This window comes from Beta vulgaris, chromosome 7, assembly GCF_026745355.1.
Source record: "Beta vulgaris subsp. vulgaris cultivar EL10 chromosome 7, EL10.2, whole genome shotgun sequence".
Lineage (NCBI taxonomy): Eukaryota > Viridiplantae > Streptophyta > Magnoliopsida > Caryophyllales > Amaranthaceae > Beta > Beta vulgaris.
Genome location: NC_079208.1, coordinates 60,635,890 through 60,653,341, shown reverse-complemented (window position 1 = coordinate 60,653,341; position 17,452 = coordinate 60,635,890). Strand labels below are relative to the sequence as shown.

General features: G+C 34.5%; 1 protein-coding gene across 2 annotated transcripts; it reads left to right on the top strand.

The window, feature by feature from the left end:
* The first annotated feature begins 437 nt into the window (after positions 1-437).
* On the top strand, positions 438-15,876 carry LOC104900340 (alcohol-forming fatty acyl-CoA reductase). Of its 2 annotated transcripts, none has more exons than XM_057396427.1 (10): positions 438-603; positions 2,340-2,443; positions 4,071-4,264; positions 4,483-4,583; positions 7,570-7,741; positions 9,502-9,663; positions 11,467-11,545; positions 12,067-12,327; positions 13,133-13,260; positions 13,565-15,876. In XM_057396427.1, the coding sequence occupies exons 1-10, from the start codon at positions 525-527 to the stop codon at positions 13,716-13,718; spliced, it is 1,434 nt and encodes a 477-aa protein (XP_057252410.1). In that variant the 5' UTR covers positions 438-524; the 3' UTR covers positions 13,719-15,876. The 2 variants fall into 2 exon arrangements, with proteins under 2 accessions (XP_057252410.1, XP_010686048.2); XM_010687746.4 differs by having other exon boundaries at positions 11,464-11,545.
* Positions 15,877-17,452: the final 1,576 nt, after the last annotated feature.

Genomic DNA, 17,452 nt, shown 5'->3' with positions numbered 1-17,452 from the left:
GTTTGAGAATAGCGTCAAGTGATACCATTCATTTGATAACTTTCAATACTACCTCTGTTTTTATTTAGTTGCAACAATTTCTACTTTTAGGTGTTTTTTATTAGTTGCAATATTTCCCTTTTTAGGAAAGCTTTTGGAATAATTTAAATATATTACCCTTACTTCACCTACTCTCTCCCCATCTAATTAGAGTACTAGTAATAGGGGCAAGTAGGACAATTATACTCTCTTTTCTTATTTCTTAAAGTTTGTGCAAAAAGGTAAATGTTGCAACTAAATAAAAACAGAAGTAGTATATTGTTATATATATGTAAAGAAAATTAACTTCCATCTCCATACCTACTCATCATAATTACTCACATAATAAACGAAAAAAACGAGATTTTTTTCCCTATATAGTAGCACCCTTATTTGAAGAGCCACGGCAGCCATCTCACATAAGTTGCTTAAGAATCCTTATTTCTCTTTCAGTACTAAAACCTTCTATTCCTCTTTGATTTTCTGCTTCAATTATTTGTTCTCAAATGAATTTGGGAAACGCAGTTGAGTTCCTTTGCAACAAAACAATCTTAGTCACTGGAGCAACTGGCTTCCTCGGAAAAGGTGACTTTCATTTTCCTTAAATCTACACTAGATTTTAAACTCGTGTGATCAATGCATGGGATCCATCATGAAATTTGTTAAAATAAGCATTGGGATTGTTACTTTTTAGTTTTTATGGGTAAAATTTGAATTGAATGCCAATTAATCAACTAATATTTTCTACACATGGAGAGAAGTATTCCAAAAAGTCTAACTTAATAATGTTCTTGTTCATACATTTTTAGAGTATGTTTGATTCAACTTATTTTGTCTTATCTGATCTTATAAGATAGTTTATTATGTATCTAACATCTTATCTTATCTTGTCTTATTTGATTTTATCTTATCTTATCTTATCTTATTTTTTCTGAAATAAGTTAAAATAAGTTAAATAGAATAGACTTTATTCAATAGTTTATTGTGTTCCTTTAGTTTTATCTTACATACGGATGGTATCTTAACATATTGTTTGACCTATTCGAAAATCTAGTACTTTTATCTGATAATTAACTTAAATATTTATATCTCTATTATATAAGGGAAGAGGGGAGTAATGATGTCCTCTTTTGAAATGCCTATTTTGCCCCCCTTTCTATTCTAAATCGCAAATTCAATTACAAATCAAAGGGGGCTTCAAACAAAAATACTAAAATTATAATTATAACAATCACTCATAAGTTAACTAAAATCATAAAATTGCATAATTTACGTTATGCAAATCACTAAAATGAGGAAACTTTATAAATTAAAAATTCACTTACAAACTACAACCTATAAAAAATTGTCTTGAAATAAAAGTATCCACTTTCTTTACAATTTATGAAATACTGTACTTAATTCAAAAATCAACTAAAAAATTATAATATTAGAAATCATAAACAAATTCAATAAAATTTCTATTTTGTTCATAGAATTTAACTTTGAAAAGTAAAAAAAAAAAAAAAGAATGGTGAGAGACTTAAGTGACAGATTATAAACCAATCAAATTTTGCAACTAAAAACAATTATACTTTGTATGTCTAATGCTCAAATTTTGACTCTTATGCCGAAGAAAATCGAGTTTTTGTTTCGAAAAAAATCCAAGCACGCATCGCGTGCAAAAAATTCTAGTCTTTACGAATTCTATCTATTTTCGTACCTTTGATTTTTCGATTTTCACCATGTATTCCTGTGGTTTTCCAAAATTTTATGGGATACTTCTGCTTTTTATAAAATGCACCAGTGCCCTTACTATTTCAATAAAATTCACGAAATACCCTCAATGACTAACAATGTCAATTACTTTCTGTTCGTCATTAACCCTCTAACCCTAATTAAGCCCTCTAACCTCAACCCAAAAACCCTAACCCTCTAACAACTCACCCCACCCTAAACCCTAACCCTAACTACCCAACCACCATAGTCCCCCTCTCCCCCCCACCCCCGTAGTTGCCCTCTCCCCTCCCTCTCTCTCCCAACCACCAACCATGAGCTTTTATTCGAAATCCATATTTTCCAAACCCAAAATCCCAAAACCAGAATTTATGGAGTCGACAAAAGCGCAAAGCCAAGCGACGAAGCATGTGGGGCCCAACACGCGCACTAAACTTCCTTCTTTCAGTGCTGAGACCTCAAGTACATATACTAAAATCTTAACCACTAGACTAAGTTGTATTTAGTGTTATTATCATAAAGTATTCTATTAATAAATGAATTTTTTTTCTTACTCGGGGTATAGTCCGAGCCTAATAACTAATTCTCTTTTAAAATGAGTGCAGTACTAGTGGAGAAGATACTTCGAGTTCAGCCAAATGTGAAGAAATTATATCTTCTTATAAGAGCCAAAGACAACAAGTCAGCACTTGAAAGACTACATGATGAGGTATGTTTACATTGTCATCTATACTAATATTTCAAAAGACATTTTTTAAATAAGGAACGGTGTCATATGGCGTACTCTCTAAGAGTATTTTACTCCATATAATTCACATGCATATGATAAAATAAAAATAGAAGTTGCATAGCATAAGGTTTGATCTCGTGACTTTAAATTTGTATACTAAAGTCTTAACCACTAGGCCAATTATTATTTAGTGTATCATTTCAATGTATAATATTAATAAATAAATTTTTTTTTACTCGGAGCATATCCCGAGCCTAATAATTAGTTGAAACTTTTTTTAAAAAATATTTTTGATGCAACCTTTACAACCCAAAAAAATAAAGGCCGTTTTAGCCTTGAGGGGATTCATGAAAATTGAAAATAACTTTCCAAAGTAAATTTTTAAAGGAATTTTCCAAGTATATTAATTTTTTATATTTTTGGAGGGGAAAACCCAAAGAGGATTAAGCATTTATATCTACAAACGCAATGTTAAGTATTGTTAACCACGTCCTCCGGTACATCAGCATCCCGACTACCCCCAACCCAGCTCCATAGTTTGGAAATGGGCTAAATAGTGGACAACTTTTTATTCCCAGAACGTTTTACAAGCAACCATTCAATACAAACTCTACTTAGTTTATCTTGCAACAATTTGAATTTCACACTATTTACAAACTCTACTTAGTTTATCTTTGGTGATTCATTATTCAGGATTAACATATCCATGTGGGATTTTATTAGATTCGTGTCACATATTTTCCGACAATCGTCTAATGCTTATAATTTTTAATAATCTACCTAAAGATATTAATGATTGAAGTTATGTGTTGGCAAGTGAGAAAGTCAAACGTGTTGCAAGTAAAAAAAAAAACGGATGAAGTATATGCGACATTTCATGTCCACGCACTATCCAATGCATTCCTTTGTTTCTTAGATGGTATTATGAAAGTAATCCATCCATTTTCTTTTGTTGTTCTTGTATTTCCCATTGTGAACTTCAGTATGTTGTTTACTTTGAATATATACGTAGTGCAGTTTTAGGACTTCAATTTTCCATTGGTTTCAATCTGCAATAAATGTGCTCCACATTATTCGGTAGTCATTTTTTGCTCTTTTACCCCTCAAGCTTTTGTTTTCATTATTGGTCGTCTAACATACAATAACTCAAAGGGGTAGAGGCTTTAATATTAATTAATTTTATATTATTTGAAATACTGGCCGGTCTTTCCTTTTTTAAAGTTGTATTGGTTTATTTTCCAATTCCAAATAAAAACAACTAACAAAAGAAAACAAAGGGATCGAGTATTTATTAAGACATATCAAATACGACTACACTTGACGATATTTTTTCTTATACATTTAAGAGATAATATAAAATAAGGATGTAGATAAATAGTGGTTACTATGTAAATGATGAGTAAATGTTGCATGGAATTAGGGCTTGAGGAAGTATATGCATTTGGTTACAACTCGTGTTGATAACCTGATTAAAGTGCATCTAAAGTAAAGTGCAAAAGAAGTGTTATCGGTGAAGGTAAAACACAACTGACGTGCGTGAAAAGCAATGCAATTATATGCATGCATGCATGTTATTTCTCACATAGTTCTACTCTACTGATAATAGATCCTAAGGGAGGAGTTGTTTCGGCTTCTGAGAGAAACACAAAGTGCAGAGTTCGATTCTTTCATAGTTGAAAAACTAGCTCCGGTTGATGGTGATACATCATTAATAAATCTTGGATTAAATGACAACAGCTATATAAACAAAGAAATTGATGTTATTATTCATGGAGCTGCACGGACTAGGTTCCAGGAGAGGTAATGAAATATTATTACTACGTGTGTTGTTATTAGGGTTCTAAATATTATATTCCTATCAATATATTTTTAAGTTTATATATATTACTCCTTCCGAAATAAATTACTAGCAACATTTGGTATTATTTGTGAGAAATAAAATATTCAATCGTTGTTAGTTTTTCGTTATAAAAGAAGTACATGTCAACATCTATCTAATCTTGAGAGTTATGATGTAGGTATGATTCGGCTTTGGGAATCAACACCCTTGGTGCTAAAAATATCTTGCAATTCGCCAAGACGTGCCCGAAATTGCAAATCCTTGTTCATGTATCAACTGGTTAGTAGAATTGAAGTTCTTGAAATTTCAATTCATTCCCCTTAAGTAGAGTAAGTACTATTGGTGAAACCTAATTTTAAGTGGTGGGAGCCTTCGAGCCGCATTTGTGCTTTACATGGATTTCAAAGAAGGGACAAATGACAATGTGTATAATGTTAAGGTGGATGGCTCTGTTTGGGGAAGCATTTTTAGCTACCTTATTAAATGACAAGGTGTTAATATATTTTAGGTGCTAAAATGATTAGTAGTGTTTGGGGAGCACCTAAAATAAAATTTCAGGTGGCTAAAATGACTTAAATGATAAGTTAAAAAATTTACCTTTTCACAATCAGATCAGGTGACTGAAATTTTGAAAAATCTTTCCAAAATTTTGACAACAACTAATTTTGCTAAAATAATTTATCAACTTAATCAATTAATTTTGCCAAACAGTTAAACTAATCAGTTACATTATCAGTGTCAGCACCTTATCAATTTCAGTTTTATCTTATCAGTTTTACTTAACTTATCAGTTTCAGTTTATTTTCAGCTAGTAATGCCAAACAGAGCCGTTGTCATATTTTATGAGCTAATATGATTCGTGATGAAACAATTTCAAATTATGTTATAATTTTTTTTAACTCAATTTAAGTGTTAAGTTAAGTTGAGATTGAAAATTAAAAGGAATAATTCACATGAGGGAGTCGAACTATGACCCATTTTCATTTATAAGTCCCGGCTATGGATTATTATCTACAGGTCCCAAGTTTACCATTTTGTGATTTTTATAGGTTCTGACTTACCTATAACCAGTTTAGAATGTAAGATTTTTAAACGTTGGTCCCAATTTATAGGTCTTTGTCACTTGATGGAAGTTCGAAGATTGCAAACGTCTAAAAATATTACCTTTTAAACCGGTTATAAGCAACTCATGAACTATGAAAATCACAAGATAGTAAACTTAAAACCTACAGGGAATAATCTATAGTTGGAACTTATTATAAAAGAAAATGGGTAATAATTGGACCCTCTCTCGTAAATTTTTCCAAATTAAATTGTGTAAAATAAAGTTTGGGACATACTCGGCTCGAATTAGGGTGCGTTCTGTTCAACTTAAAAAATTAAGTTTCAGGTCCAATAAGTTCAGATAAGTTCAGATAAGTTCAGATAAGTTGCAATAAGGTCTAATAAGTGCAATAAGTTCCAATAAGGTCTAATAAGGTCCAATAAGTTCCAATCAGGTGCAATAAGTTCCAATCAGGTGTAATAAGTTCCAATCAGGTCTAATAAGGTCCAATAAGTTCCAATCAGGTCTAATAAGGTCCAATAAGGTCCAAATAGTCAATGTTTAATAAACATTTGTATTATTGTCCACTATTTTGTTATTCATAATTTCGTATCACTATTAGCGGATTATGTTATTATTAGAATTTTAATTAAAGTACCACAATGATTATATAGTATTATACTTGTATTAGTGTCTATTATTTTATTATTTATTTGTATTATGTCTATTATTTTATTATTTATTTGTATTATGTCTATTATTTTATTATTCATATTACTATTAGCTGATTATGTTATTATTAGAATTTTTTATTAAATACCACAATGTATAGTATTATACTTGTATTATTGTCTATTATTTGATTATTCATATTGCTATTGAATAATATTATAATCATGGTCAAATAATTAAGGTTAACAATAATAATAATAATAATAATAATTACAATATTTTGCAATTCGTCTTTAAATAACTAGAGATAACATGTTTTCGTTACTATGAAAGATATGAATGTTATGCAGATTAAGCTATTGAATAACTATTATAATCATGGTCAAATAATTAAGCTGCTCAGATGAAGAATTGAAGGACGAAGAATGGCTTCGTGTTATGCAGATTTTGAACAAAAAAAAAGAAAACACAGAAGGAAGAAAGGAGAAGAAAGGAGAAGTAATGAGAAGAAATCTGAGAGGTGTTGAAGCTACTGTGACTTTGAACATTTTTTTCTCTTTCTTCTAGTAACATTCAAATAAATGAAAGGTGAAGAAAGGTGAAGAAATGAATGAAGGAGTTGTTGTTAGCAATAAATGTTCAGCTTATTTTCATTGATTAGGAAAAGGAGAATCAGGCCCATAATCAAGCCCTTCACAATGATAGTTCACTGCCTTTTGCTCGTCTTAGATTAGTAACTACTAGTATTTTATAAAATTAATTTTTTCATTTTCTACTAGTGTTTTATAAAATTAAAACAACACTATTAGATATATTAGTGATGAAAGTTATGTATAGGCAAATATATAAATAGTAATTTTTTTGTTAAATTAATTATCATAAGAGATAATTAATAATCATTATTTTTTAAAGGACGAATTATAATAATTATAATTCCATAAAAAATTTTGAGGGGTGGTATTTACGTTAGTGGTAATATTTATGTTATTCATGGTCAATGTTTTTGTCTAATAAGGTCAAATAAGTTTCAATCAGGTTCAATAAGGTCTAATAAGTTTCAATCAGGTCCAATAAGGTCTAATAAGTTTCAATTAGGGTCGATAAGTTCCAATAAGGTCCAATAAGGTCAATCAGGTTCAATCAGGTCCAATAAGTTCCAATCAGGTTCGATCAATCAGGTCCAATAAGTTGAATCAGGTCCAATCAGGTTTAATAAGTTCCAATAAGTTCAGTTCAGGTTCAATAAGTTCAGTTCAGATAAGTTCCAATAAGTTTAGGTCCAATAAGTTGAATAGAACGCACCCTTAGAATGCAACTATGCAAATGAGCCAAACACCCTTAAACACCGGCTTGGTTCCCCTCCATAACACACCTAGAAGTCCTAGATTACAGGCAAATTCGTTCTGAAAAAGCTTCTATTTTTAGCTAACAAGGATTAATTAAAGGATCAGACCAACAAACCTTCCCTATTTTTCTTTACTGAATAATATCACAACGAGCACTACTTGATTTTTATTGCTACTAAATATGAAAGTCTTGTTTCACCAGCTTATGTGAGTAAACAAAAGGCAGGGCTTATTCCAGAAGCAATAAGTGGAATAGCTGGATTGGACATTGATGAGGAAAAAAAATTGGTTGACCAAAAATTGGATCATCTCACAAGCAAGGGAGTTTCCACAATAAAAATCCGAGATAGCATGAGACGATTTGGCCAAAAAAGGTGATATCTGATGTTAGAGGGAAACATAGTACATGATATTACTAATTACTAGCTAATATGAGATTTTACCTTGAAATTTACTTCTACATGATATTTGTTTATTTGATAGGTCAACGAAGAACTAAATTTCTGTTATTGAAATTATTTGACTTCTAATGACTCAAAAAAAAGTTGTTAATTTGGAAAATGTTGTAGTTGTAAATCGTAATATATACGAAGATTAGACAAAAAAAAATTGCATCATTTATCTATACTAATATATTAAAAGGCGTTCCGGAATAAGGAATGACGGCACGTGTCGTTTTTCCTTAAGAGTGTTTTTTAGCTTCATGTTATTCCACGAACAATAAAAAAAAATGGAAAATGTGTTGTATGAGATTTGACCCCGTGATTACAAACATGTACACTAAATTTTAACCACTAATTAAATCAAAATACGTGATGATATTATTAGTTATTTACTAATAGTTGCTATATAAAATAATGTGTACGTTAACCTCGCCCTGATGAATGACTGATGAATTTTTTTTTATTTGGTTAGTAGGAAGGCAACATGGAGTAACTCATGAGCTAAGCCGTGACCTAATGCCTATTAGCATCCCAAATTCCCAACAAACGAAAAGGCAAAAATGTAGACTTTTAGACTGTCAAATAATATAGTTATAGTGAAAATTGCTACATATACTCACTGGGTGGACTATTCATTAAAAACAAACAATAAAAAAATAGTAATTGATTATGTTGAGTTGGGTTTCATTAATTATTAATATTTATCTCTAGTGGGTAGATTTTTTTTTCGGAGAACAAGCGTAGACTAGCACCTTAATCCGGGGTCGGCCTAAAACATCCTTTCAGATGATAAGGGGGGAATTCATACAATAAGGAGGAAACTAAAATAATAGGAAAGGGTAGTCATGCACCTTCCTAGCCATGAAATCAACAGCCTTGTTAGCTTCGCGAAAGCAGTGAGCCAGTGACGAAACTCGCACACCTGGAACCGAAGAGCATCCACACCTACATCTTTAACAATGTTAGAATTCTCCCACAGAATACACCAAGAATTCTTCATAGAATTGATGACCCCTAAGTTATCTCCTTCTACAATGAGCTGAGATATGTTAAGGAAAGAGGCTCCCTTAATGCCTTCACTAAGGGCCCAAGCCTCAGCTTGAATAATAGAAACTTGAGAACCCAAAGACTTTGCACCAGCTAGAAGAACTTCTCCTGCACTATTTCTAATCACAAAGCCTAAGGAAGCATTACCATTACTAAGTTTAGAACCATCAAAATTTAGCTTGCAAAAATTGGAAGGAGGAGGGGACCAAATGAGATTAGTACCCGCTCGAGAAATCGGGGGGAGATTAATCTTGAGAGAATAAGAAGAAGCAGAGGATGAGACACCTACATCACATTCCACCCTAGACCAGTGAGCAAAAAAACTATTAATTTGGAAACTAGCACAACGAGGGTTAATGCCCTCATCATTAAAAATCACTCTATTTTTATAAAACCAGATAAACCACTATACAAAAGAAAACTTTTTGATTACTTCCAAAGAGAGCTCAAAATGACAATAATTTATCTAATAACGAAAAGAAAACTGACTAGAAAAATTAACCTCGGGAGAGAGTTTGGGCCAAGCACCATTAATCTCTAGTGGATAGATAAATTTTATCAATTCATTGATATTAATGAAAGGAATAACATATTGTTGTAAAGTATTGTTATGCCATAACGACGATTGTTTGGTCATATTGCAGAGCAAAATTGCATGGTTGGCCCAATACTTACACATTTACAAAAGCAATGGCCGAGATGCTTATTTGTGAACACAAAGGAGAGCTACCAGTAGTTATTGTTCGCCCTACCATGATTTGCAGCACTTTCAAAGATCCCTTTCCTGGTTGGATCCAAGATAAAGGGTAAGTATTTAAGCTTTTAAAGAAGACCCAAACTTTTCATTTGCTTACAAAGAGCCCTTTATTCATTTAATTACATTTCTCTTTCCTAATTTAGGGTATCTTTAGGCTTTGTTTGGTAGCAAGAATTTGGATGGAAAAGAAAGAAAGGGAAAGGTAAAAACAAACTTTCTTATGTTTAGTAAAAGAAAATAAGAGGGGCTTGACTGGAAAGGAGATGAAGTGAAAGGAAAAAAAATACTCTTAAATCCTTATTTTCCTTTCCTCCCAAAATCGAAGGAATTTGACAGAATGACAGGAAAGAAAGCGAACAACCTTTTACCCATGTTTTTTTTATTTCCTTTCTTTCCTTTCCTTTCCTTTTACTAATGACAACCAAACATGTGATTACTCTTAAATCCGCCAATTATACCAAACATTGGAAACTACAACTTTCTTATTTTCTCTTCTTTTCTTTTCCCTTCCTTTCTTTTCCCTTCCTTTACTAAAAAAATACCAAAAAAAGTATTAGTTAACTTTTAGTCTTTTAGGATAACTTTAATTAATTTAATCGATTTTTCACCATATACCCTTGACAAAAAAAAATGCACCATATACCATCATAAGTTTCCAAATTCACCATATACCCCGACATTTTAAAAAATACATTAATTTACTCTTATTACTAACCGCATTAGACTCCCGTTAGTCATCAATCCCTAATCCCACCTTCTAATCCTCATTAACTCTCCTAAATCCTAATCCTCTCTAACCCTATCCTTAACCCCTAAAAGCCTAAACTAATACCCTAACCCTCTCCACCCAACCACCACCCTTCCCCAACCACCCCTACAGCCCAACCCCTTCCCCCACCCCCGCAGCCCTCCTCCCCACCACCGCAGCAGCCCCCTTCCCCCAACCCCCGCCCAAACAAAATATCCGATCCTACTGTAGTTATTTAGCTTGTAGAGAAATCTTGAGAGCTTGTATCACCATTATTGAAACATTATCTTGATTCCTATTGCATATTCGTATTATTCTCCCAGTTCTCGAGTTTCCACATTAAGATTCTTTTGTGTCTATTTATTGCTTTCTTCAATTCATTATTCTACTGTTGTTTAAGATTGATTCTAAATTGTTAAACAAGTCATTAGAATTTACAATAAAGTTGTTGGTGTTATGTTTCAAAGTCAACAAGAAGTTAGTTGCAGCAAGTTATTGTAATTCCTAGTCTTACGTCGTTCATTCTAGGCTTACGTTAGTAGATGTATATCCTATCTTAAACTTTAGGTAAGTTTATTAGTGGTTTTGGTTGTTGCATGTATTTGGTCAAAGCATGTTTGTGGGTTAGTGGAGTAGTGCCATAGTGGAGTCTTGGGTTTGTTTGTTAAGTTAGTTTGTGAGCCTATATATATGGCATAGAGAGAGTTCTTAATTGGTGAAGTGTAGTGTGTATTTTGATCCTTAAAGTATAATATCAATATGTGTTTTGTGTTTTATGCTTCCGCTACTACACTTCCCCTCTCCTCTCCATAGTTTAACAAAAGTGAGTACGTAGTCAAAAGTTCGAAATCTCTTAGAAATATTTTCTTCATATTTGTGATTAACAAAAGTATTCTAAAAAAAATGACATGCCCCTATGACATGACAGATTGACAGTACACCGTATAAGCATTAAATAAGAGGAGGCAACACTACAGGGTGCAGTCTACTATTTTCCTCACGCATTTTGATCATATATATTGATTATAGTGAAATTGATAGCCAATATTCATATGGATTTGGTTCTCTTTGCTTCATATTTATTTTCTTGTTCCATGACAGAAGTATGGCCATCCTTTCTGTGGTATATGGCAAAGGACTCGTCTATTTTACACACGCTGATGGTAATACTATCCTCGATATGGTAAGTTAATTTGACCATTTCTTGAGAGTATTTGCCTTTGCCTTTCTATATTGAAAGCCAACTGACTTCAATAACTTTAAGCATTAACTTTGATCATACATAGTACTATATTTATAATTTGATGATTGGTAAAGTAAATAAACAATCCTTATATATGAACTCGTATTATATATAGTTGGACTGTTGGAGATATTCAATAAATTGGTTAGTTGGTCTACGTCTCGTACAATTTAGGAGTCCTGTGCTAAATTTAATTATAAGTTTAAAAAAATTAGTGAATAGGAAGAGACGAAACAAAACACCAGATAGAAATTAACCTCTTTGAATCTGCATTAAACATTACACTCGATAAATTGGCAAAAAACAACGAGCAACCTGTGATTAGATTTAGTTTTTTTTTTTCTTTGGACGGACAACTAATAGAATTGGACCCTTATATTTTGGGACCCTGTGCAGTTACTCACCCTACACATGGCCTTAAACGCCCCTGGTTGGTCTCATGCATTTGGGTTGATTTGCAGATCCCAGTTGATATGGTGGTGAATTCAACAATTATGAGTATGGTGGCAAATGCAAACAAACCTTGTCTAACAATTTATCAAGTGGGTTCTTCATTGCGAAACCCTCTAACTCTAAGTAAGTTAGTTGCCACCAACTTTCAGTACTTCATCAAAAACCCGTGGATCAGTGAAGGAATGCCTGTGAAGGTTAAGAGGTCCAAATTAGTGAAGTGTCGACTTCATTTTCTAATGCTTATGCTCCAGCATATCTCGAAGTTAATGGTGTGTTCATCGTCCCAAATTTTCACTACTGCGATATTTTCCAGATATAATCATCATCAATAATATCTTTAACATTGTTTCTATAGGTGGATGCAAAATAGATTAGTAAGTAAATTCCTTCTATAAAATTCTCCTATATTTTCTTTGTGCTACATTATTGTCCTCTGTATCGATCTCTATTTTTGGGTTGTTTTTTCAGCAAAATTTATGATTTTTCTGCTCGATCGAGAGGTGATCATGGGTCGGGTCGAAAATCTCGCGCCAAAACCCGCTAATTCGGGTCGGGTCCTGCGAGGCTTTTCGGGCCATTTTCGAACCAACCAAAAATTAGTCTAAATTTTCATATTCAAGTCGCCAATGCCCCATATTCTTTTGCCAAAAAACAGGTCGGGCCGGACTGCGGGTCTAAAAATCGTGTCCAAAACCTGCCCATTTTTGGGCGGGCCATGTTGATCACCTCTAGCTCAATCGTTATATCTAGAATAACGGATAAGGAGCACAAGAGCATTATATCTATGTTAGAGAAAAATATGTATCAATTGGGTTATTGAGCTGCTTATTAATTTCATCTGACAAACAAGGAGCATTATACCTCCTCTCTATGTTGAGGAAAATATGTATACAATTGGGTAATTGGGTTATTGAGCTGCTTACTTATTTCATCTTACTAGCAAAATTTGTCCCTAAGATGGTCACTAAGATGCACACTTTTGTGGTGCACGTGTATCTAACCACGTAACAAAGTAATGTACAAAAATGTTAGTTTCACTTTTTACGCATCTCTGATTTCGATTTTGTGTTGCAGATGTTGAAATTAGTGGATACAACATTTTGCCATCGTATCAAGGTTAACCAAGATAAGCTTGAGATGGAATTAAAAGTAACAGCTCAAATGGCAATGACTTTCAGACACTATTTGATCTTTCATGGCATGTAAGTACTTAATAGTCTTTTACTTACTCAACTAAAATTAATTTATTAGATAAAACACTATGGGAAGTAAAATGTGAAAAAACTAATAAATACAATATATCAAATTAAATAATAAAAAAGTTTCTTCAGCATAACTATGATAAACGATAGTTGTAGTTTAAATTTGATGCTTTTGCTGTTTTGTATTGTATCATATCTTTGTTTCATACAACCTTCGTCAATGAATGATTCCATCAATATGTTATAATTTGGCAAATTATAGGAGTGTTACGTGAAAATGATATTGTTTGTAATATGCATGCAGCTTTGATGACAAGAACACCGAGAAGCTAAGGATAACAATGGCCAAAGCTAATAATGTAGAGAAAGAAATTTTCAACTTTGATCCCAAGTGCATTGATTGGGAAGACTATCTTCTCAACAATTACATTCCAGCAATTGTTAGATACTCATTCTAATGTTGTCGTTTGGGTTACAAGTTAATCCCTTTTAAAAATAAGATTTCCTTGCTTTATACTATTAGAATATTGTGAAGATAATTTCGGATGCATCAGTTGGTGAGGATGGTTGGACAAGATTTGGAGGAGTCGTAAGAGATCACTTGCGTAATGTCATCTTCTCTACTGTCCGTCGTCTCATCAGAGCGTGGTGGCCTCTATTAAGGAAATATTGTGATATATTTTCCTATATTTGTTATTATCTTTTAGGAATATCTTGTATATCTTTTATAACGTGATTTTAGGAAGTTGGGTGTTTTAGGGTTCTTGTTAGCCTTGTATATATATGGCTGTACATTCTGTTTTACGGATATACAAAAATATACTCCTAAAACACATCTAGCTTTCTGGTTCTTAACATGGTATCAGCTTAACCTCGTTCTTGGGTTGTGCTTGTTTTTCCGCTGCGTTTCTTTTGGTTCCTTCGTGTACGTGTACCCTCCATGGCAGGGGGTTCCGACGCTGCTCCCCAGCCTTCTGGTTCTCGCTATGAACCTTTCACCGAGTATTATTTGCATCCCAGTGAAGGTACGGGTGCGGTGATCAGTCCTATTCTTCTTAAAGGCGACAACTATGAAGCTTGGTCTCGGTCCCTTCGTAATAATTTGCGTGCCAAAAACAAATTGGGCTTCATCGACGGGACTATTACGGTACCGGATTCCAAATCTCCTGATTTTTCTCAATGGGGTATTGTTAATTCTATGCTTGTTGCTTGGATTTTTAATACGTTAGATGTGTCTATGCGTTCTACTATGCGTTTTCCTGATAATGTTAAGTCCCTGTGGGACGATTTACGTGATCGTTATTCCCTTGGTAATGGTCCTCGTATTTTGGAGTTAAAGAACCAAATTCGAGATTGTCGTCAAAATGGTCGTTCGGTTGCTATTTATTTTGGTGAATTACGTCAGTTGCAAGATGAATTGATGTCTTATAGTAAACTGCCAGTTTGTACTTGTCTTGCTGCATCTGAGTACATCCGTATTCAAGAAACCGAACACTTGCATCAGTTCTGTTTGGGTTTGGATTCCAAGAAATTTGGAACGTTGGTTTCTGGTTTACTAATGCAGGATCCTCTTCCTTCCATCAACGTTGCCTATGCGAAAATCATATCCGATGAAAGAAAACAGTTGGTTTCGGCTTCTCACGAGTAGACCGAGGTTGATGCCGTTGGGTTTGTTGCCTCGTCATCTACTGCTGTACGTTCTCCTAGTCTGCCGCAAGGAGATGAGCGTGTCTGCAGCCATTGTGGTCGCAAAGGCCATCTCAAGGAAACCTGCTACGAGATCGTGGGCTGGCCTGCTGGTCGCGGTCGCGGGGGACGCGCTGGCAGGGGGGGTCGTGGTCGGTCTGCTGCACGTGGAGGCTCACAATTTGCGGGCAATGTTGGCAGTAGTCCTCGGCCTTCTTCTTCTTCATCTGTGAGTGATATCGATCGCGCTAGCACTCCCACCCTTAGTGACGCACAATTTCAGCAACTAATAGGTGCTCTTAAAGGTGTTCAGGTGTCTTCTTCTTCCGAAAAATTAAGTGGTATGTATGGTTCCTTTGATTGGTTAATTGATTCGGGTGCTTCTAACCACATGTCTGGTAATCTTGATGCGTTTATTGATTTACGGACTGTATCTTCTCGTGTTGGTTTACCTAATGGGAAAAGTATTATGGCTACTAAAGCAGGGACAGTTGTTTTGTCGGATGGTTTTCAGTTGGAAAACGTTTTGTATGTTCCGGGTTTTACATGTAGTTTGTTGTCCGTTTCTCAGTTACTTGAGCAACAAAAATTAATTGTAATTTTCACTAACAAGTTGTGTTTCATACAGGACCTTACCTTGACGAACCTGATTGGAGCGGGAGTGCGGTCTAATGGGGTCTATATTTTCAAGCCAGTTGGTAGTTCGTTGTCTGCAGCAAATAAAGTGGTCAAATTGGATGATTTGAGTCTTCTGTGGCATCGTCGTTTAGGTCATCCGTCTCTTAAAGTTATTTCTAGTTTGCCTGGTTTAGCTGGTTTGTGTTCACAACATTGTGATCTTGATTGTACGATTTGTTTTATGGGGAAACAACCTCGTAACTCTTTTTCTTTAAGTACAAATAAAGCTGCAAGCATATTTGATTTGATTCATAGTGATATTTGGGGCCCAAATAAAATTCTTGCTACTTGTGGTGCACGTTACTTTCTTACTATTGTTGATGATTTTTCTCGAGCTACTTGGATTTTTCTTATGACGGGAAAAAATGAGGTTCCTCAACTTATTAAGGATTTTCATGCTATGATTTTTACTCAGTTTCATAAACACATTAAGGTCTTACGAAGTGATAATGGCCCAGAATTTCTGTGTCTACATCGTTTCTTTGCTGAAAATGGGATGCTTCATCAAACTAGTTGTGTCGATACTGCTCAGCAGAATGGTAGGGTGGAACGTAAGCACCGTCATATTCTTAATGTAGCTCGTGCTCTTCGGTTACAGGCCCGTTTACCTAAGTCATTTTGGGGGGAATGTGTGATGACTGCTGCTCACCTTATAAATTTGACTCCTACTCCTCTTCTAAATGGCAAAAGTCCTTTTGAATGTCTTTATGGTGTTGTTCCGCCTTATACGGATATTCGTGTTTTTGGGTGTTTAGCTTACGCTACTAATAGAAATCGTAAAGATAAGTTTGATTCAAAATCAAGACGGTGTATTTTTGTTGGTTATCCTTTTGGCAAAAAGGGGTGGCGGTTGTTTGACTTAGACACCTCTGATTTCTTTATTAGCCGTGATGTGCAATTTTTTGAAGATTCTTTTCCCTATTTTGATTCTATGACTGATGTTGCTCATCTCAACGGAATGCATACTTAACCCAATCCTTAGTTTGGGATGACATGGCCGATGTAACTGAGGTGTTTGATGTTGCTCCTCCTCCTTCTGCCACGTCCGCTCTCCCAAGCACTCCTCCTCGTGCTAGTGGGCAGTGTATGTCTGATATACCGTCGCCTTCTTCTGTTCGTATTGGAACTATCGAGTGTGATACTTCTGCTGTTCCGCCCCCTGATCTGCTTGGTCTTGGCCATCGTGTTAAAACTTCTTCAGTCAAGCTCCGCGATTATGTTACTAATACGACTCTTGTTCAAGACCATATAGACCCCCCCACTTCGACTGCACTTCCGATTTCTTCATCTTGTTTGTCTGGTAAGCCTTTTGACATAGCTTGTTGTGTTAATTACGATAATTTTTCTGCCCCACATCGGTGTTTTCTTGCAGCTATTACTAAGGGGGTCGAGCCTAAGAGTTATCGGGAAGCTGTTCTAGATCCTGGTTGGCGTCAAGCTATGCAAGAAGAAATTAGCGCTCTTAAGCGCAATGGGACATGGACCTTAGAAGATTTACCTGTTGGTAAGCGTGCTATTAGTAGTGGTTGGGTCTATAAAATTAAATATGCTAGTGATGGTACTGTGGAACGACTTAAGGGTCGTTTGGTTGTTCATGGGAATCGCCAAGTGGCTGGTATTGACTATAATGAAACTTTTGCTCCTGTTGCTAAAATGGGTACTGTTCGTCTTCTGTTAGCTGTTGCTGCCGCTCGCAATTGGCAATTGCACCAAATGGATGTTCATAATGCTTTTCTTCACGGGGATTTGGACGAAGAGGTTTATATGACTCTTCCTCCTGGTTATAAATGTTCTTCTCCTACCAAGGTTTGCCGATTGCGTAAGTCTC